The following is a 22,166-nucleotide window of genomic DNA, read 5'->3' as shown; positions in this document are numbered from 1 at the left end:
AAATGTTTCCAAGATAGCCAGCAGTGTTTCATAGTTATGTTTGATTCGAAACAGACCGCAAGCAGAATTGTGAGCCCTTCTGCGATAACAGACCATGTAGAAAATTATACAAAAGATTGTTATTTTGTCTTATTTAATGATTAATACAGCCGTACAGTTGTCTTTACTAGGCCACTGTGGTTGGAGAATGCTTCAAACACTACTCCTTCTGTACTTCCAATAACCTCCTTCAATGTCTGTTTTATCCTGTGGCCAAGGAGAGGCTTATCTCAAGTCTTTGGCTGTGACAGCTGAGCCACCACTGAAATGATGTGACTCTGAGTCCCGACCAGCTGATTGCTCAAGGACAGCTTACTGTACACTATCACTTGACAGAGTTGGGAGGAAAAGCTTCATCACGGCAGAGTTCCAGAAGATTTCTTGAACTGTTCAGTTGTAATCCAGGCCAACATATTTTGGTATGTAGTGCTTTGGTGTTGGAAGTGTGTTGCCCGTTTGTATCACACTCATTGAATATCTTGGTATCCTTAAGTAGATAACATTCCTGTTTAAAAACAGATCATAAGCATGCCTTTAGTCCAGTGGCACCCCAAATCCACCTACTATCAGTGCAGAATGAGTGGATATTTCTTCTTCCTTTTACCCTTCCAACATTGTTTTTTGTAATAGTACAATATTCAATGCGATACCTGTATTGGCCATCACCATTGCAGTAACCTATTTTTGGGTGTAAAATGAAGAACAAATATCCCATACATGCAAAAACAAAGAACATAAAATACATTATTTGCACAGATTTTCCCCTGTTTGTTTTTAAACAGACACCAAATGTCATGGAATATCCCCTTTGAGCCCTAGGTCCACAAATGAGGACATCAAAGTTTGGGTACAGTATGTGTAATTTAACACTGGCTTAGCTTCACAGCTGTGGAATGGATTAGCAATGATGTGTCACTCCAAAGTCATTTCTCTGCTCCTTCTTGACTGCCTTTATTAATGTCCGGACACATGTGGAGAGTAAATAGTCACATCTGCAATGTAACGGCAACATGCTTTTTCTGAAGTCTGAGATTTAGACCCGCCTCTCACGTCTAGTGCATTGGATGCACATCAGCACCAGTTAAAGAGATGGAGTTCTGCCAGCACGCAGTCCTAACTGGGGTTGTTCCAATTGAAATTGATTTGACCTTGATCTGCTGCTGATGGAAATAAACCATTTGAAATCAGTCCCAGTGGCAGATGGAAACTTTGCATTAGCTCACATTTCTTGCATAGTGAAATTAGCAATAACTACAGAGCAAAACATTTTTTCAATTTAAGAGAACGTCTAACTAAATACCAAATAATAAAAGTTATTTAGATATTTCCTTGAAATTGAAACATATTTTATCTGTCGTTATTGGTTAATCTATGATATCTGCTCATTCCTACACAGATGCAAGCCACATTGAAATAAATGCTGTGGAAAGAACTGAATGGGCTTTTGCCATGTGGTGTACTTCTGGCCAGTTGTGAAGGGTTTTTATCTGTGTGACATTCAAGATTCTAAATCATTTTCCCATATGTGTTATGTCTAGAAAACCCCATGAGGTTGTAAAGGAGTACTCCTGGCTTCAGGGGTCAGCTGCTGGGTATAAAGGACGTAAGATAGATATAAGCAGCCCTTGAGCAGATTGATATAAATCCTGCCACAACCTGTCAGTCTTACATTTCATGGGAATGACAAAAACTGGAAAACTGAAAAAAAAAAAGATATACAGTCGCTGTAGCTAACAAAATCATTCCAGAAATCTTACCCATTCTGCATGTCTCAAATATGTTATTGAAAATGTGTATTTTCAAATGTGCAGTTTTGAAACAAACACATATTTTAGCAAGACAGGCAGGAATTCTCTGACTGTACATGGAATTCTCAGAGGTCATTTTTGAGCTACCTTTGTCAATAAAGTTTATTTTAATTTTCATATCGTACAAAAAAAAGGCTGTATTATGAATATCTATGCATCATATAAAAAAAGAAATGTGATAACAGTCCTCCACTGGACACATAAATTAATCTAAAATGCAGTTCAAAAGTTTGAGCTGTTCCTAGAATTAGGGGGGGTGGGGGGTGCGGTTCTGAAACCTGGGAACGCAGTAAAGGAGTCGTGTTCATTAAGAATGCTAACCAAGTCTTTAAAATGTAATTTGTTACCTATTTGTAGCATTATTTTGGTTATTCACTACAGACATTTCAAAGACAGCTTCAAATATAAACAATGAAATTGCTGCTTCCTGGTACACGTGCTGCAGGTCACATCATCTGGTTGCAGCTGGACCAGAGCAGACAGGGATTAGGAGCAACAGCAGAAATTCATATATCCGGCTGTATTTGGAATATTTGCATGGCCTATAAGGTATAAAAACAAGCAAAGACACAAAGGCCTTCAACATAAGAAATGGGGGACCAGTGGTAATGTTGCTCAAGCCTTTTGTCAAAACTCCTTTAAGCACATAACACACCACTTATTAAGCTTTCTGTGATGACCATTGGAAAAGTGTTAAGAAGGGATCCTATTATATACAATGGTTTGCAGAAGTATTCACCCCTCGGCAAAGTTTTCACATTTTGTTGGCACCTGAGCGTACTCCACGACGCTTTCAAATTAGACTTTACATGTAGAATCTACACAAACTACTCGACATTGATAAAGGAAAAAAAAATGCATATAGAATATAAATAAATTGGATTATTATTAGTATTCAACCCCTTTGCTAGTGCAGCCCTAAATCAACTGAGGTGCAAATGATTTGTTTGAAAGGTCACAAAATTCCCTACACAAAGCTGGCTTGTATGGATGGGTGGCAAGAAAGAAGCCATTACTCAAAAAGCTTCATCTTAAAGCACGTAGATGGTACTGCAGAAATGTGGGAAAAGATTTTGTGGTCAGACGAGACAAAAATCTAACTTTTCGGTCTAAAATCCAAGCGTTACGTCTGGCGCAAGCCCAACACTGCACATCACCCAGTCAACACCATCCCAACTGTCAAACATCGTGGTGGCAGCATCATGTTATGGAGATGCTTCTCTTCAGCAGGGGCTGGGACGCTTGTTAGGATAGAGGGGAGAATGGATGGTGCAAAGTACAAAAGGCATATCCTTGAGGAAAACCTGTTTGAGTCAGCCAAGACTCTGAAACTGAGGAGGAAATTCACATTTCAGCAGGACAATGACCTGAAGCACAAAACCAAAGCCACACTGGAGTGGTTGAACAAGAAGAAAATTAGTGTTCTTGAGTGGCCCAGTCAAAGTCTTGACTTGAATTCAATTGAACATTTATGGCGAGACTTGATCCCGAACAAACTTGTCAGAACTGGAGCAATTTTCCTGTGAATAATGGGCAAAAGCTAGTAGAGACCTATTCAAAAAAACTCCTAGCAGTAATTGCTGCAAAAGGTGCTTCTAACAAGTACTGACTTAAGGGGCTGAATACTTATGCAACCAGGAAATTTCATTTTGTACATTTTCTTTGCAAGTTTTGCTGATATTTAACCTCTTCCTCAAGTAAGTGTTCAGTTTAACCACTACAGCTTTGAAAAAAAGTTTGTTTGAAAAACTGTGCATGCATTATTTGTAATTCAACAAAATGTGACATTATTGGTAGGGGGTGACTACTTCTGCAAACTACTGTATAAAACAGGTGGTAAATGGGTAAAGTCAAACTACTTCCTCAAACTGTGGAATTCATTAGAACGTTCCCCTCAGTTCATGAACTGCCTGTGTTAATGTGCAATCCCTGCAGAAGCAAGGGGCGTGGTTGATGTGATGTAATTCAGCAGCGGTGTTTCATCCCAGAGTCAAATGAACCCTTTAGTTCACTCGAGACAAAATGGAAAGAAAAAAAAGAAAAAGTGATCAAGGGCTAAAAAAAAAAAAATACATGTAATTAACATTATAGATAGAGCTTGAAGTTTCTGGGGCTTATTTTTTTAACTTGTACCCAAACTACCGTAAAAAATAACTCACCTTTTAGAGGAGTGCATTTGTTCTGGTTCTTCATCGAAACATCGTGAAAGCTGTGGACTGTGCAACCAACGTGACAGCCTTTAAAAATCCTGTATTTTTTTATTGTACTCAACACTGCCTGACCAATAAGAACATAAGAAAGTTTACAAACGAGAACAGGCCATCTTGCTCGTTTGGTTGTTGGTAGCTTATTGATCCCAGAATCTCATCAAGCAGCTTCTTGAAGGATCCCAGGGTGTCAGCTTCAACAACATTACTGGGGAGTTGGTTCCAGACCCTCACAATTCTCTGTGTAAAAAAGTGCCTATTTTCTGTTCTGAATGCCCCTTTGTCTAATCTGTATTTGTGACCCCTAGTCCTTGTTTCTTTTTTCAGGTCAAAAAAGTCCCTGACGTTGTCAATACCTTTTACAATTTTGAATGCTTTAATCAGGTCACTGAGTAATCTCCTTTGTTCAAGACTGAATAGATTTAATTATTTTAGCATGACTAAGCAATTATTTTAAACCCAGAATAATTCTGGTCATTCTTCTTTGCACGCTTTCTAGAGCAGAAATATCCTTTTTGTAGGGAGATGGCCAGAAGTGAACACAATATTCAAGATGAGGTCTTACTAATGCATTGTACAGTTTTAACATTACTTCTCTCGATTCAAATTCAACACTTTTCACAATATATCCGAGCATCTTGTTGGCCTTTTTTATAGCTTTTCCACATTGTCCAGATGAAGACATTTCTAAGTTAACAAAAACTCCTAGGTCTTTTTCATCGATTCCTTCTTCAATTTCATTATCTCCCACATAATATTTATAATGCATATTTCTATTGCCTGCATGCTGTACCTTACACTTTTCTCTATTAAATGTCATTTGCCATGTGTCTGCCCAGTTCTGAATCTTGTCTAGATCATTTTGAATGACCTTTGCTGCTGCAACAGTGTTTGCCACTCCTCATTTTTGTGTCATCTGCAAATTTAACAAACTTGCTTACTACACTAGAATAAATGGGGTGACAGGACCAAGCTGATAGCATGAAGGCTGGATATCAATCAAATGGTACAATATTCCAATAAGGACCTACAGGGGGGTTCATGTCTAATTTACTCATAATCTTGTCTGTCAAACCTTTCTGATCCGATATTAAATCTGCTAACATGTGATCCAGGTACTCACTATGTGACCTCTCAGTCAAGTAGTTTAATGTGGTAGATCTCAGAAATAAATACAAAATAGTTAAAGTCATAACTTTTGCACAATTATGCTACCTAGATAATTCTATGAAACACGTCTTCAAACTTTTTATTTCTCTGTTGTTTGGCACAATTAAATTGAACTTCCAGACAGTCTACATTTATCCACAAGAGCAAAAACACATTTTTAATGTAATCTACTCCTTAATAGTGACACTAGATGGAGTGAAAATGTTGATTTAATTCAAGTCTCTGTATTCTACTACAAGCCATTTTTCCAATAATTAGCATCTACAAACACCTGCACTCAGGGGCTTGAATTAAGCCAAGGTGTATGGCACTGCCATACTGTAGCTGTACTCCATGGTAGTTATAAAAGCTCCATCCTTTTCTATAAGCAGTGACCTGCATCAGTAGTTTTCCACAAACAGAAGACAGAGACAACAAGTTTTGCCCATAGTTTGCTTTTTATTGAGACAGGTGAGATCCTTTCAAATTCACAACAGGCGTGCTGTACCCCGTAATCTACACCTGTTCCCACATTATAAATCTGTATCAAAAGTGCACTTGATAATCTGTCCCAATATTGTATCTCTCAGATCAGTCTTATTTTGTAAAAATTATTCAACCAATTATATAAATGTGTTTATTAATGTCCTGAATGAAGATTTCAGTAATTTCTTCTAAGTATCACTGTTTTCACCAGCTCAGTAACACTGGGGGCAGGGAATCAATGGAAATCATTGGAAATCATTGGTCTGCACTGGCTCTGTACTGTGATTCCTAGCCAGGTTTGGTCTTTAACACATGAAACACATCCTTACTTCACAAGCTGATAACTACATCAAGGTTTTATATACAGTGTGTATTTGCATTTGAACAGCAGTACTTATTGGTATATATTAGCCCTTATGAAAGCAAGCATTTTGGTGGGTCAGAAATATGTATTTACAGACAAATAGCTTGAATTGATTTTTTTACCTTCTTTATTATTCCTTTGCCTCTTATGATATTTGCAACCGTTCTGAGTAGAGTGCTGTTGCTCAAATTATATATATATATATCTATCTATCTATATATATTTATTTTGTTGGTATGTTCTGGGAAGGTGCTTTGAACTAGTTTTAAAAGCTCAACAGTTACCAGAACTTCAAATTTTCACTTCCCCATTCTGATAATCTCAATAGCTACCAATCTTATTTAAGCCTCAGTAGCATCACTATAACAATCCAAAATGATCTGATTCTGTCAGTTACTGTCGTATCTAACAATTATAATTCAGACTGGGCAGTTAATGATACCGTGCAAGTATTACCCTCAGTAAACAATGCAGTTACTCAGTGAGGGGTCAAACAGAACAGAGGCTTCTAAAAAGCCACTAAGAAAAGTCTTTTCAAAACAGCTTCCAGCAGCACTAACAACAGCTGTTAAAAGGTAGGTTGGTTTGCTGTACCCTACTCAAATATGTACATGCACTCTGGAGATTATATACACATTTATTACTTATAGTTACAATGAAATAAGCAATATGTACAGCCAGGTTCATGTCTATTCTCGAAGGACAAATTCAAACAAACTGAATTGTCAAGATCCTGAGAGACAGACAGCGGTGGCCAAAAGCATAGACACACGTCTATCTACTGCATGCACAATGCTCCGATTCACATTCATATTATCACCACTCAAATACGAAAAGAACTACTGTGTAAAGTATTGGAATTTGAAATAAGGAAGCAAAGTAAACAACATTAAGCAACATTAACTTGTTTCAAAGTTGTTGAAAAATACATTTTTCTTCATTGTTTACCCACTAGCTGTTTTGAAAACTAGCACTGTCAAGATGGCATTTCTTATGCAGTACATACCTGTCCCCATTTCCCAAGTGGTAATAATATCACCTTGAATAAGAGCATTCAACATGGTAGAGATCAAAGAGTGTTACAGTATACAGTATCTTGAAATTGATAATACAATTGTACTTTAATTCAGTTTAATTCAGTCCTAAACTTCTAATAAAAGTTCTGTCTTCATTAACACCCTCCCACCTCATGTACATGTTTCTACCCAACTGGAGTTGGGTAACAGCAAACCAACTAGTCTGTTGAACCCATTTCCACCACTATCAACGCAAAGCTACAACTGCCCCCCCACCCCACCATATACACAACTAGCTCCCTTCTGGTACTTAATAGATGAATAATCCTAAGAGTTTAGTAGCTGCAACTATAATTTGAATTTTTTTTTTTTTTCATATATTATTTGATGTGGCTGCTCCTATGTTGAGTTGTTGTCCTAAGTCCTAAATCTCTAAATCTGCCTTTCTTGCTTTGAGCTTGTCTGGAGAATCCGAAGTGCCAGGACTGAACACAGTTCCTCATTTCATTTCAATTACATGACAACGTGACCTTACCACTCTGCCAGCCTCATCTAATCTGTAGAGTGATGGGGCTGGAAGACTTGAGGTCACATTGTTATTTATTTGCCTTTACTTAATGTGGCAGAGTTAAATGACCATTCTGATGATTACAAGCACCATACAATTGTAAGGGGAACATACAACAGACATGCAATTGAGATGAAGCTATTTACACTCCAACTATAGCAGGCGTCGAGAACAGGTCAAAGCAGAAAGAAACAATCCAGGAAATGGGAATTAAAATATAACATTCATGTATGGCGTTTATTCTCGCGCATTGAAAGCTTATTTTTTTCATGTCAGTTTTGACTTGAAATGGGTTCAAACAGCAACCATTTGGCTCTTTAATTTGATCAAAATAATGATTTTGTTCAGAATACCAACTAGCTTCCAGTTACACTCTCAGAAACCAAGCTAAACTTCCATTTCCTCCATTAAATAAAACAGGAACAGAGTTTCTTTAAGTATTCTGTTGAATATTGAGGTGACTCCATGTTTGCATCTCCAAACCCGGAGAGCATGGCGCGACACACAGCTGCTTTCAACCATGGTGAGCACGCTTTGACATACGTCATTCTCACTGCTGCTTCTACCTGCCGTCTCCTGTTGCAGATTTATTTTTAAACACAATGGTGATTGTTTAAATCCACTGGCCATAAATTAGAATCATCCAGGGGTTGCTACAAAACTTAACCCCTGCCAAACCAGGCCTCGGTTTCAATCCAAAAGTTTTCCGTTTCAGGAAGATGCGATTCAGAGTAGCTTTTATTTACATACAAGCATTTGCAAGTCAACGTTATGGAAGATTCGATGGCATACCGGGGATGGGGAGGGAAGCTTTGCTAACTCAACGGTTCTCAATGATGAGGCAACAGGACTTCCTGACATTGATTTAAAGAACACCGTTTTATGTGCCTGGATCTTGTCTTTATTGCAAATGGCAACATTTGTTTACTGTACATTTTAGCAGCGACTGACTGATTTTAGCTATAGAAATATTATAGAAACGATGGATGGAGAGCTTCTAGGAAGTTAATAAATAGGAGGCACAGAACTGAACTGGTAAGGTGCTGGGTTACCCGTGTTGTGCTTGGAAATGGATAGACCCAGGGAATTACTCACAGCCCAAAGGCTGGGGTCATCTGCCCTAGCTTATGATCCAGGATCATGCTGATCATTTTAAAGAAATTTGCAACAGTATGCAGATCACTACAGCACTAGTGAGAATGCTCAAAAAGTCTAGGAATGTTTACTAATGTTGTAACGGACATTTCTAAACAGTAAAAGAAACAAACACCTTAATAATCTAAAATAAAGACGTCTTCTACTGGATCAGTCTTCAATCTTTTAACAGGTAGTGAACAGAGCTAGAATCCAGCCCCATACAATTCATACACATTCTCAAGGGAATTCCGATTTTATTGAAACCCTATAGACCACAAATTGTGCTTTAGAACTTAAAAAAAGAAACTTATGGAAAAGGAAATCATAATTTATATTCAGAACTGAAAAGGTAGGACAGAAGAAAGAGAAATTGATTGAAAGTTGCAGAACTAGTGTTTGGATCCACATGTGGACAAAATGTTTGTATTGTGTTCATGCATGTCTGAGAATTGAATCCAATCAACAGTAACAGATAAAGATTACATTGTTGTGAGATTCCCAAGCCTTTTTATGTAGGAATGCAAATCCTTGGGGTAATCGACTAGCAAATCCATGCAGCTGACATTTCTGCTTTGAAAATTGTGTGGCACTGTTTTAGTTAGATTCTCAGCTTGCTAATATGAAAGCATTAAAACTACACTGAAGCAAAAAGGGTTTTTGTTGTTGTCCACTAGAGGGTACCAATGTGCTTGAGATTTTTTTTTAAATGTAGTTATCAAAGAATTCTGTGTATATACAGCTCTGGAAAAAATTAAGAGACCACTGCAAAATTATCAGTTTCTCTGGTTTTACTATTTATAGGTATGTGTTTGGGTAAAATGAACATTTTTGTTTTATTCTATAAACTACTGACAACATTTCTCCCAAATTCCAAATAAAAATATTGTCATTTAGAGCATTTATTTGCAGAAAATGACAACTGGTCAAAATAACAAAAAAGATGCAGTGTTGTCAGACCTCCAATAATGCAAAGAAAATAAGTTCATATTCATTTTTAAACAACACAATACTAATGTTTTAACTTAGGAAGAGTTCAGAAATCAATATTTGGTGGAATAACCCTGATTTTCAAGCACAGCTTTCATGCGTCTTGGCATGCTCTCCACCAGTCTTTCACATTGATGTTGGGTGACTTTATGCCACTCCTGGTGCAAAAATTCAAGCAGCTCGGCTTTGTTTGATGGCTTGTGACCATCCATCTTCCTCTTGATCACATTCCAGAGGTTTTCAATGGGGTTCAGGTCTGGAGATTGTGCTGGCCATGACAGGGTCTTGATCTGGTGATCCTCCATCCACACCTTAATTGACCTGGCTGTGTGGCATGGAGCATTGTCCTGCTGGAAAAAGCAATCCTCAGAGTTGGGGAACATTGTCAGAGCAGAAGGAAGCAATTTTTCTTCCAGGACAACCTTGTACTTGGCTTGATTCATGCGTCCTTCACAAAGACAAATGTGCCCGATTCCAGCCTTGCTGAAGCACCCCCAGATGAGTCTAATTTTCAGCTTTGCCCAACACCTGGTCGTCTAATGGTTAGACGGAGAACTGGAGAGGGCTACAAGCCACAGTGTCTCGCACCCACTGTGAAATGTGGTGGAGGATCGGTGATGATCTGGGGGTGCTTCAACAAGGCTGGAATCGGGCAGGTATGGCATGAATCAAGCCAAGTACAAGGTTGTCCTGGAAGAAAACTTGCTGCCTTCTGCTCTGACAATGTTCCCCAACTCTGAGGCTTGGTTTTTCCAGCAGGACAATGCTCCATGCCACACAGCCAGGTCAATTAAGGTGTGGATGGAGGATCACCAGATCAAGACCCTGTCATGGCCAGCACAATCTCCAGACCTGAACCCCATTGAAAACCTCTGGAATGTGATCAAGAGGAAGATGGATGGTCACAAGCCATCAAACAAAGCCGAGCTGCTTGAATTTTTGCGCCAGGAGTGGCATAGTCACCCAACATCAATGTGAAAGACTGGTGGAGAGCATGCCAAGATGCATGAAAGCTGTGCTTGAAAATCGGGGTTATTCCACCAAATATTGATTTCTGAACTCTTCCTAAGTTAAAACATTAGTATTGTGTTGTTTAAAAATGAATATGAACTTATTTTCTTTGCACTATTCGAGGTCTGACAACACTGCATTCTGTTATTTTGACCAGTTGTCATTTTCTGCAAATAAATGCTCTAAATGACAATATTTTTATTTGGAATTTGGGAGAAATGTTGTCAGTAGTTTATAGAATAAAACAAAAATGTTCATTTTACCCAAACACATACCTGTAAATAGTAAAACCAGAGAAACTGATAATTTTGCAGTGGTATTTTAATTTTTTCCAGAGCTGTAGGTATTGCCTAAGGAAAAAAAAATACACTAGGAACTTTATATTAAATAAATACTGTAAATACATTTTGAGAGCACAAATGTTTTGTACAACTAATAGCTGTTATATTGCAAAATCAAAATACTAAAATGTACAACACAATTCATATTTTGAAGTCTATAAAGAAAAGAGAAATTCACTCTTTTAATCTGTCAAGTGTCCTGTATTGGTCAATTTGTTATCTAGTAAATCGACTACTGTCCAGCACCAACTACTTAACTACAGTACTAGAAAAATTGAAAAAGTCAGTAGGTTCTCATAATAAATGTGTGGGACAGTTCTATGTTGTCACAATGCATAAGCAGATCACAAGAAGAAATAGAGGTATTAAACAGCTTGTCTTCACTTCCACACAGGCTTCACATCATAATCATAATCGTAATAATAATAATGTTTGTTTCAGATCCCACAGTCCAAGACTGGCATTATACAAAATACATATACATATACAATATGTATATATATATGCTATGTCATATATATATATATATCATATGTATATACATATATAATATATATATATATATATATATATATATATATATATATATATATATATATATATATATATATATATATATATATATATATATATATATATATATATATATATATGTATATATATATATTATATATGCTATATATATATATATATCTATATATATATATATATATATATTGTATATATATATATATATATATAATAGATATATATATATATATATATTATATATATATATATATATATATATATATATATATATATATATATATATATATATAGATATGACTTATAAGAACAAATCTGAAGCCATTCAGAGTATAGACGTCGGTGTCTCATATATCCTGTTTTATAGTATGTAAAACTATGAGGAAATCTCAACCTAATTAATTTATGAAGACCCCACTAAAAAAACCTTGAAAATCTCACATCTCCTTATCTTAACATATCAAGTCATTAAGTCAGGGAAATAAATCACATGCTGTGCAGGCGACTCCCTGGGGAAAGAAAAACAGCGACGACACATTTCTATATACATCACCAGAAACCATTATTATAATCAGAATATAACTTACATATCAAAATTGAACATTTAAATCAAGTGCCAAATATAAAACATTTGCTTAAAAGAACATATTACCACAAGTAATTATTTCTTCAAACAAAATGATACCATTTTCAGATTTTTCTCTGATAAAAGTAGCTAAACCAATTAATTTGTATATTTAAAAAAAAAAAAAAAAAAAAAAAAAAAAAAAAAAATCAGTTTCCTAGAGTGTGGCTTGATTAAAGTGAGCGTAGCTAACAAAAGCACCCCACACATCCTCTCTGCAGTGAATATTCGTTTATTATCTCGGTCCCAAATGGGCAGTTTTGAAAGAAGCAAATACTTCAGTAAACATAATTTCATTTTAGAACAGACATCTGATACTAAACTAGGGTAAAGAAATGTAGGAATTCAATGCATGCTTTTAGACTTGCACTTCCTGCGTGAATTTCACCACAATCATGAAATCATGAAATTATCCCCACCCCTTCACTGGCTTCTTCCCTGTCCATACTTAGTGAGCTGCTTCCCCTGTTGACTGACATGTCTTCAGCGTGTAACATCATTTGACCCAGAAAACACTGTTAGGGTCAAATGAGCGAGGAAGTAAAGCATAACAGACTTCCTGTAAGCGAATAAAACTGGGAACTCCAGTTAACTGTCATTTCTTTCCAAACTGTACATTGGAGACCTTTGGAAATGGAATTGTTTCGTCAGCCAAAATAACTTCAACTTGAACCTTGAAACAGGGACTAGTGAAAGCCTCTTAATGTGATCACGTTTGCAGTTGTTTTGATAACAAAATAATCAAGTAAGCAGTTTTCATCCTCTGACTGATTCAATTATGAGGTATGTTCATTTCTTGGAAGAAATAAGAAAACATAGAAACAAAAATCATTCAGTGTACAGCAGCACTTCAGGTTACGCAGAGGAAACCGGTTGTATTAACAGTGAAATGTTGATATTGGTGAATAAAGTTCCTCACTGTGTCAGCACACTATTTTGTGGTTTGCCAAATTCAAACAAATGAGGTATTCTTTTGGGGGGCAACGCACGACTGATGAAACACACAAGCCGAGTCAATTTGATCACAGTAAGTGGTTTAAGCCGTTTCAATAAAATGGGATAATTTTGTGTTGGGGTAAATATCTGATTACAATATGCAGTTGATTCTTTTAAACAGCAATTCTATTAAGTGGGTTTCACTGTACGCACTGAAGAACACCATATCTCCAGGCTCTGTGGCTCAGTGGGCCTCCCCAAGTTCCCCAGGAGGACCAGACACTGTTCCTATGTGTTAGTCCCGTGACTGATAAAAGAGGATATATCCAGACTCTGAGTTTTTTGAAATGTCAGACGTGAGCCCATAAAACTCCTCTATGGCTTGAGCATCTATCTTCTGCAAAGAACCAGAATAAAAAAGACAAACAAGGCATGGTTAGCAATGTGAAAGAGAACAGGCACCATGTAAACACTATTTATTTCAAACTATCATACTCAACATGAACATGGCATTTGTATAACTTTTTGTAACTGTGTTGGTAAAGCATACAGTAGCATTTTAACCAGTGGGAGTGTGCATCGTTTGAAAATTCCACAAAACAAGTGCACTGATTTGAATATAATTTTAATCAATATTTTCATTCTGCATGTGCAGTATAGAACACAGGGATAAGGAATCATTCAATCTGGTGTGATCTGCATCCAGCTCAGAGCTGGAGTCCAAACTGTGGCCTAATGATCCAGGAAAGGACGCAGAACCTGCAGAGTTACAGCCATCCTCCAAGGGTCCTTCACATTCCTTACAGAAATGATGATGGCTGGATGCCATGCATCAATCCATCAGTTCACCATAGACAGTCAAGCCCCTACACCACTTAACCTTTGTGAAAGAAGTTTGATGGAGCTTCCCCCCTCAATCTTTGACTACAGATCCAGTTCATATTGTTAGTTTTGGTGACCATTTTAAAAGGACATCAATACATCAGCTTATGAAAACAATGCAGTGATAGTAATAAACTACAAAGCTACAAATGCCATCTCAGCAGATGAGGGATGTTGTAAAGTTTGCTTAGAGATTTCCTGGGTGCTGAAGGAAGAGGCACAGCTTGCCTCTAGTCTGACTCTCTTCTCACAAGTCTGCAGGCTTTGATATCACCTGACAGTTTCCTGGACCCCAGCTGACCCTACAGCACCCTGATATAAACTCCTTGCCCCAGAGTGCTTCAGTTTAACAGTTCGATTTCCCAGGCAGGGTCTCCTTGTGTCATGTCTTGTATAGTTGCAGCCTCAGAGGGAAACAGAGGCTGCTGTTACTCTGAAGCCAATACATTTCCAGCAAGAGCGCTTTTTTTTCTGTTCTCTAAACATTAGCTACCTATTAAATGTTTAGAATTAAGCATTTATCTTTAACATAGCAATTAAACATGTGGCTACTTTCACAAACCCCTATTAGTGCTAATCTAGCATTACTCAAGGTTAATTTAGGTAAAGTTATCCAAGACTGGAGCTAATCAGGGTCTGTGAAACTAGCCATTACTGTATTTCTATATTTAGTGTGTTCAATGCACTTTCATGATGGGCGATAATGGTTATGAACGTTCCAGATCTGTTCAAGTTCTGATGTTTAAACAGTTGTGAAATTAAACAGCATCGAACATGCCTCAGGGTCACCGTGATCAAGAGGGATTATCCAAAAATGTACTGCAATCAAATCAACAGTCTTTTGGGATAAAAGACAGACCTGTTTTTTTTCTTAACTATTACAGCTTTGGTGTGGTATTTTAACCCCCCACTACTGAGGTAGTATTTGGCTCACAAAGTGGTATAGTAGCAAATACTGTCCGTTTCCTGGGAGTGTGGGGGGGTGGGGTGTTGTGTCCCTTTCAAAATAAAAAAATGCTAATTAACAATCAAATAGTTTAATAAGGCATGTAACTACAGAATCCTCTGCGTGTGTGCGTCCGTGTGTTGTGGTAATGTAGGGGAGGGGTGACGACAGCTACCTAAAGCAGAAGAGAATATAAGGCTGCTTTAGTCAATAATGAGCCAGGACCCATTAGCTTTACAACACAGTTTTAATCCTACACATTAAAATGTACACGATTTAAACCGGACACCACTACCTCAACAAGAGCACGGTGACCTCAGTCTCCAGTCCACCAGTCTCCAAGGTTTAAATTTAAATCTAGCTTCATCTGTGCGGTACATCTAAATACTTGAGGGACAGGACAGAGACTGCAGGCATCTTTATGGCCACCACAGTACCTGGCTTCCGATCCAATTGAGCATGTTTGACATGAACTACAACAACACATTCATCATGGCAGCCCTCTTGCCTACTTCTCTTCACCAGCTGCATGAAATATTAATGACTACATGGATTAACATCCCTCAAGACTCCTTCCAACACCTTGTGAAGTCTATGACATGTTATTTCAAGATCGTGATGACAGCAAACAAAATACCAATGTGATATTAGGTATAGTTTAAAAAAAAAAAAAACAGTATTTTCATTAAGAACCTCTCAGAATTGCAGCAAATATAAAAATATTAGGGGACAATAAAAATAAATTCTAAAATGTAAACTTTCATTCATATATATATATATATATATTATATATATATATATATATATATATATATATATATATATATATATATATATATATATATATATATATATATATATATATATATATATATGTGTGTGTGTGTGTGTGTGTGTGTGTGTGTGTGTGTGTGTGTGCGTGTGTGTGCGTGTGTGTGTGTGTGTGTGCGTGTGCGTGTGTGCGTTCATCTAGCTGTGAGTCTGCCAAATGCTTAAAGCAGGCAGTTACTCTAGGAGTCTACATTACAGTACTGGTAAGATAACAGACTAAGTGGCTTTTTGACAGACAGGATGTGAAAGACATGTGTGGCTTGCAGATAACCTTAGCCCAGCCCGAGTCTCTTTCCCATGGAGCAGGCCGACCTCAAGCACTCCTCATTCCAGTGGGGTTAGGCCCCAGGGAGCGCTCACACTGCAGGGCCAGATTGCCTTTGCTTTTTTTTTCTTTCGAAACATCATTTCACAGAATTCTCAGGGTTTGCCACAGAAACCTGTTTGTTGGTCTATTCTTACAACACACAGAACATGAATTAGAAACAGACCATTTCAGGGCTTTCTTTTGGTGGAATCTCCTGTTTTGTAAGGCAGTTTGGAATGCACTGAGAAATGTTTGTGGGTGGGTGTGTGTTTTTATGTATGTGTTACCCTTTGTAGAGGTACTCAAAGACATCATACTCATATGGGTACTCGTTATAGTCATGGCGTGATGCACTTCAAGCAGTGATTTTGTTTGCTTCACTGCCCTGATTGGCCTTGGTATGGCCAGATGAGAAAACGTTGAATAAAAGCCAAACAATGAGCAATATGTTCTCTGTCCTACAAACTTGGAGTGGGATTAGATACCAGATTTAGAAATCTGATTGTTTTGCACCCTGGGGGCCTGGCAAAGACAAGCTTGTAAAAACACACCAACGACAAACTGTTACAGCACAGCCTTCATGAAAACTAATTAAGTTCTGCTTCGTAAGTTTCAAATTAGTAATTTTGCGAAACGTCTTGCTGAGCGGCAGAATTCTAATTCAGCAAGACTGGCTGTCTACCAAAGAAAAAAAAAAAGCTTATTCCCACCCCAGCTTACAAATCGGCTATTACTAACTGTTATTAAGTCTGACTGCAACACTGGCAAAGCAATTAATACGCTTAAACACCCAATGCTGTTCTCGACGGGATGTAACGTTCACAACAAATTGAGGCATGGGTAGGACATTGGTCTTTATCCCAGTTTGATAGGCACTGAACGTCGTAAAATGAAAGTGCTAATATGGTACTGGATTAGGGATGCGAGTGTGTGCGTTAGCACACACTGCATCATGGGCAAATCTGTTGCAATCTCAGTTCTTTTAATGTCTAGATCCATCTTGTCAATGCATGCAATTAAAACAATTTCTGGGACGTGAAACCTCAAGCACACTTCATGGTAGCATAGTAAGGGTTATATGGGTGTGTCTCCTAATTCACTAGCCTTTTCATACCATGCTGGGTTCAAACCTAGCTCAGTAAAGCAAGTTGGATTTGTCTCACTGAGCCCCAAGATGTAGGCATCATTGACCCTTCCAGTCCAGGTCTTTGATCCAATTGTGTCTAATTATTAAACTCAACCAATTATCCTCAATTATATCTTAGTTTAGTGGACCTACAGGACCAAAATTGCATACATATCAAAACAAACTCACAATTTAGCACAACAGTCTCTGCTTGAGACAGGCCATGATTGAATAGCAGAGGATTAAGATGTGGTGCAAGTCTAATATCAAGCTAACTAGGGACAGAAGTAATGAGCAGTGTGCTTGATTAATTCTCAGGTACAGACAGCTGGAACCTACCTCAACAATGTCGTCATCAAACAGCAGCCAGAACCCATGGCTCTTCACAATTGTGATATAATGACCACGATTCGGACCACTGCAAACAAATAACATGACAGACATTTGCTTGATTTTTCTAAGCAAAATATATATTTTTGCCGTAATACTAATTTAGTCCTGCTAGAGCGCTTAGGCCCTGCCCACACGACATAACCGATCTTTGTCTCAAAACCACTCAAAGCGTCCACACTAAAGTAGGATGTTTGTGTCATGTTTAGTTGGGCTTAATGCGTACAAACACTATAAAATAATCTGGTTACAGTTCCAAGCAGCGCAATGGATTGTGGGATTTAATGACATTATCCCACCAACAACTGTATTTTATGTTTACAACCCGGTAAATATGAAGCCTGGGCCGACAGAAGACATAGTGCTTCTTAGCATGAACGTTATGGCTTTGTTTCTTACAAACACAAGGTACATTTTATCATAATGTGTGTGTTTCGTTTTGAACTCTTAAGTTCTCCTTGACTGATTTCATCGCTCCAGATATCAATGTGCCTTGATTACGGCCTCTGATCACTTAACTCCGTGATCCACCATTTTACAACAAGCCTCAGAAATGGTATATGGTACAGCAGTATTGATATTCGTTCTCAATTCCTTCAGGCATCTGTACTGTATTTGTAATGTACACGCGCCAAAAAATATCCTAAAGCATTTTGGGATATTGGAGGATTGTTTGGTATTACAGCATCCATGCTTCTGACAAACTGCACTACCTGCTGCGGTCTAACTTAGAACCGGACTCGAGACTATCCCCTGAGGTGGTCTCGAGTCCGGTTCTCGAGTATAGCATTGAACGCTGCATTGTGTAAGCTAACCATATTTAGCACTTTTAAGCCGGTTCAAAAGGCAACTAATACGGTTTAAAGGCATAGTGTGGACATGGCCTAAGAATCATGTCTAAGTTTGGTGTATCAGAGTGTAACCATTAATCTGCCCTCATAACATAATACATTTGTTCTACATCAGTAAGAAACACCACCACCAAATGTAGAGTATTTCTTATATCCACTAGGGGGCAGAGTGCTGCAGGGGAACAGGTTAATGGTTACACTGTGGTGTACTTAATGTAGAGTTCAGCCACGATTACGAGAGCTATAATGAAGACACGGGGTGCTTTAAACCTTTAAAAAAGTCACCAGTATTAGCAGTCAGCAAAAGATACAAAGTGTATCTAAATGATCAAGAATACATTAGTTACAACAAAGTCATATTTCATACCCATACCAAGCTGCCACAAAGCATTTATTTTACCAGCCGGCATGTAGCCGTATAGCTCTTTAAGCCACATTGTCTTATCAGTGACTGTCTTTATTTTCCGACTGGAAAGTAGACTTATACACCTAACTGTACAGCACTTGCCCCAATGGCTTCAGTGCCTGTTGTAATTTTGTCGCCCCCCTACCTGCCACAGTGCACGACGACAGCCACCAGATCGTACATGCGGTCGGGGTTGGTGGCGTCTCCGGAGGTGTTGAAGAGTCTCAGCTCCAGGGGGAAGACCACGCGGTAGGATAGTTTGGTGTATCGGTGCAGCTGATCCATGTACTTGAACCTTTTCAAGTGCAGCGCCAGGATCATGGGCAGCTTCTTCACTCTCATTCTTAACAGAGAACAAAAATAAAAATATTCATTTTAGGACATGTCTATCTTGAAAATAGAAACATGAGCAATCCATTCAAGCACCTCCTCGTGTGTTATTGGAAAACGCCTCACAGGCTTCAGCAGGAAAGCCTCAGACATGCAGGGGTTACTTACAGAATATGTTTTAAAACAAAACTACAAACAAGACTCACTCCTATACCTCTACGTGGGACCTGCAATTAAACAAACCCTGAAACTGGTTACACACACGGTCGGCTGTGGTATTGGCATCATCTTCTAAAACTCTGATCCCTGTTAGACACACAGTGATCGGAGAACTGTGACAGCGTGGACAGTATCAGTCCTTTGGTTTATGGCAGCCCCGAGATGTGTCAGCTGACCCCTTTAAATCAGACACTTCGCTGGAACACATCCGCCTGATGGGTAGGGATCTGTAGCTGACCAATCACCAGCTGCTTTTCCCTGCAACCAAACACAGCAGGTAGGATGTCCCAGACAGAGCATCCAGTTTTCTAAGTAGTACTTACAAACACAAATGAAAATAAGCAAAACACGCTCTTCGTGTGCAGGGCTCAGCCCTGCCACAGAGACCAATTGCAATGTAGCGAAGCGAATAGGATTATAAGGAATTGGTCATCACTCCTTAACTCAGAACCAAACCGGTTTCCTCAAAGAACACACTGCTCCAGCCACACACATCTTTCCACAGCTCGACTCACCTTTTCTGTGCTTCCTGCTTGCTGCGGCACTGCTCACAGTAATACTTGCACTCACTACACAGCGTCTCCGTGTTACTAAAACCCCTGCACAAGAATAGAGATAAGACAAGTTCATCTGCTGTTCATTTAACCAACAACTACATTATCACAAAGTATCAAATGAAAAGGAATCTCAACACTTGCCTTAAACAGTGGGTTATTGAAGTGTTTTGTTCCACGTCTACTGAAAGGTCGAGAAAGTCCTCATCTTTGCTACTGACCTGTAAACATACAGGGTGAATGTATATATAAAGGTTAACATAATTTTAAAAGCATCAGGTTCATTGAATTGAATGTGAAGCAAGTTTGAAGCCCTGGAGATATAGTTTACAGTTTACTATGTTAAACATACCTTCTTATAAAAGGTACTTGCTAAAACTTGGATGACCTTCACACACACACACACACAGAGTGGATTGCAGAAGTATTCACCACCCTGAAAATTTCAGTTGGCACCTGCGCATATTCCACAACGGTTTCAAATTAGACTTTACATGAGGAATCTACACAAACTAATTCTGCAAACCACTGTATGTGTATTATATATATCAGGTTTTGTATTCATATCTTCAAAAAACTCTCATGTAGAAAGGTGTTTTGTCAACGGCCTTGTTCAGTCAACTGTCTTTAGTTCCTAGCTTTTTATATTTAGATATAAAAGTTTTGTGACGGTATGAATACAAAACCCGACATTTGGAACACCTAATCCCACTCACCGCTTCACAGTTCAGACAGCGGGTTTCGTTGGTGAGCGTTCCCTGGAAGATCTCGTGGACCCAGGTGAGGTCAGGTTTGTCCCCCTCCTCGCTCTCCACACTCCCGTTCTGCAGTTTGCCATTCTGCTTCTCCTGCTTCTTCTCCTCTTGCAGTAGATCAGCGATAGTGTTTAGCAGATAGTTGAGGAACTCATGGGCATCCTGCTGCATGTAGTTATCAAACAGCTCTGGAGAAGCACAAGCATTTTACACGGTTTGTACTATGACAAACACGACTCCCAAGAAAGACTAATATTCTACCAATGCAACACCTGCTACCTGAATAATACTTTTTTGTCCATAAAACTGTAAGGCTGACCATTTTACCAGTTCCTTACCCCGGTAGGATAAAGAATATCTTGACTTATTAGACAATACAACTTTTATTTATTTTTTCCTCAGTTACAGCATTGGTGAAAATCATAACAATTGGCCAACATGGAGCTGTGCGATACTACGATTCTGAAATGCTAGATTAAGACTTCAGTGGACACTGCGCGCTTATTTAACTTTTCCACTTGGTTTGCTGTTGGTACAGGAAGTCACTGCTATGCACTGGGCAGGGTGCTGCTGAGGACAGAGCAGCCAAACTCAGTCTGGCTCCAACAACCACCACCTTCACTCGAACTTTTAGGTTCTGTTTTCAAATTAACACATCTCTCTTTTCACTAAAAAGTTATAAAAAATGTAAAGGACTGCACAAACCACATCATAAAAGTGAAATCTTCTTTATAATTGGCGTGGGTACCAACACTAATGAGTGAGAAAGATGTGTTTCTGTCACTTAGGATTCTCTAAGTAAGCTCAAAATCAGCTAGAAGCAAAGTAAAGCTATTGAGAGCAAGCATTACAACTGATATATGAGGAAAAGAACCCAAACATAGTAAGGAAAATGTAAAAAGAAAATGAAAATGGGGTTTAGCTGTAGGAACTTTGTCCTCTTTTGAAAGCTGCGAGTCAGCCTTGTTATAACTGAACAACCGAATTAAATTAAAACATAGGCCACAGCACATTTTTGCACCATTTTGTGAGTGAAGGGTATAGACGACTGTGTTCCTTTCAGTATTAACGAAGAAGTGAAGAATGAAAAGTAAAAAAAAAAAAAAAACTCAATGCTTTGAGTCACAGAAGAGTGTGGCCAATGCTTACTGATTCGCTTGAGCAATCGTGAACAGGAATGTGTGCGTTTCCCAACACCTAGTGGGGTGGACTTGTGACACAAGTTAATAGGAGTTAATGTTTCATTACAAAACACTGTGGACATGCACATACATTAGCACAATTGTCCATGTATCTACTGTACATGAGGTAACGCTCTACAGAACTGGAGCACGTCATGGTTTTCCTGTGTATACGAAGGCAGGACT

At 38.4% G+C, this 22,166-nt stretch overlaps 1 protein-coding gene across 2 annotated transcripts in view; it reads right to left on the bottom strand.

Annotated features, from left to right (window-relative positions):
* Window positions 1-207: 207 nt before the first annotated feature.
* LOC121318670 (ubiquitin carboxyl-terminal hydrolase 12-like) overlaps window positions 208-22,166 on the bottom strand; it is a 40,164-nt gene continuing 18,205 nt past the window's right edge. Inside the window, exons 4-9 of one of the 2 annotated variants that reach the window (XM_041255595.1) lie at window positions 20,761-20,987; window positions 20,189-20,265; window positions 20,006-20,089; window positions 19,087-19,284; window positions 17,634-17,712; window positions 208-544 (exon numbers count right to left, since the gene is read on the bottom strand). In XM_041255595.1, coding sequence (XP_041111529.1) covers window positions 365-544; window positions 17,634-17,712; window positions 19,087-19,284; window positions 20,006-20,089; window positions 20,189-20,265; window positions 20,761-20,987 — 845 coding nt within the window. In that variant the 3' untranslated portion in view covers window positions 208-364. Of the gene's footprint in view, window positions 545-12,482; window positions 13,600-17,633; window positions 17,713-19,086; window positions 19,285-20,005; window positions 20,090-20,188; window positions 20,266-20,760; window positions 20,988-22,166 lie in introns of those variants that run through there. The other variant, XM_041255596.1, reaches the window with a different exon arrangement.

This window comes from Polyodon spathula, chromosome 7 (assembly GCF_017654505.1).
Source record: "Polyodon spathula isolate WHYD16114869_AA chromosome 7, ASM1765450v1, whole genome shotgun sequence".
In the NCBI taxonomy this organism is placed as follows: domain Eukaryota; kingdom Metazoa; phylum Chordata; class Actinopteri; order Acipenseriformes; family Polyodontidae; genus Polyodon; species Polyodon spathula.
The sequence above is the reverse complement of the archived record's forward strand: the minus strand, read 5'-3'. Positions and strand labels throughout refer to the sequence as shown.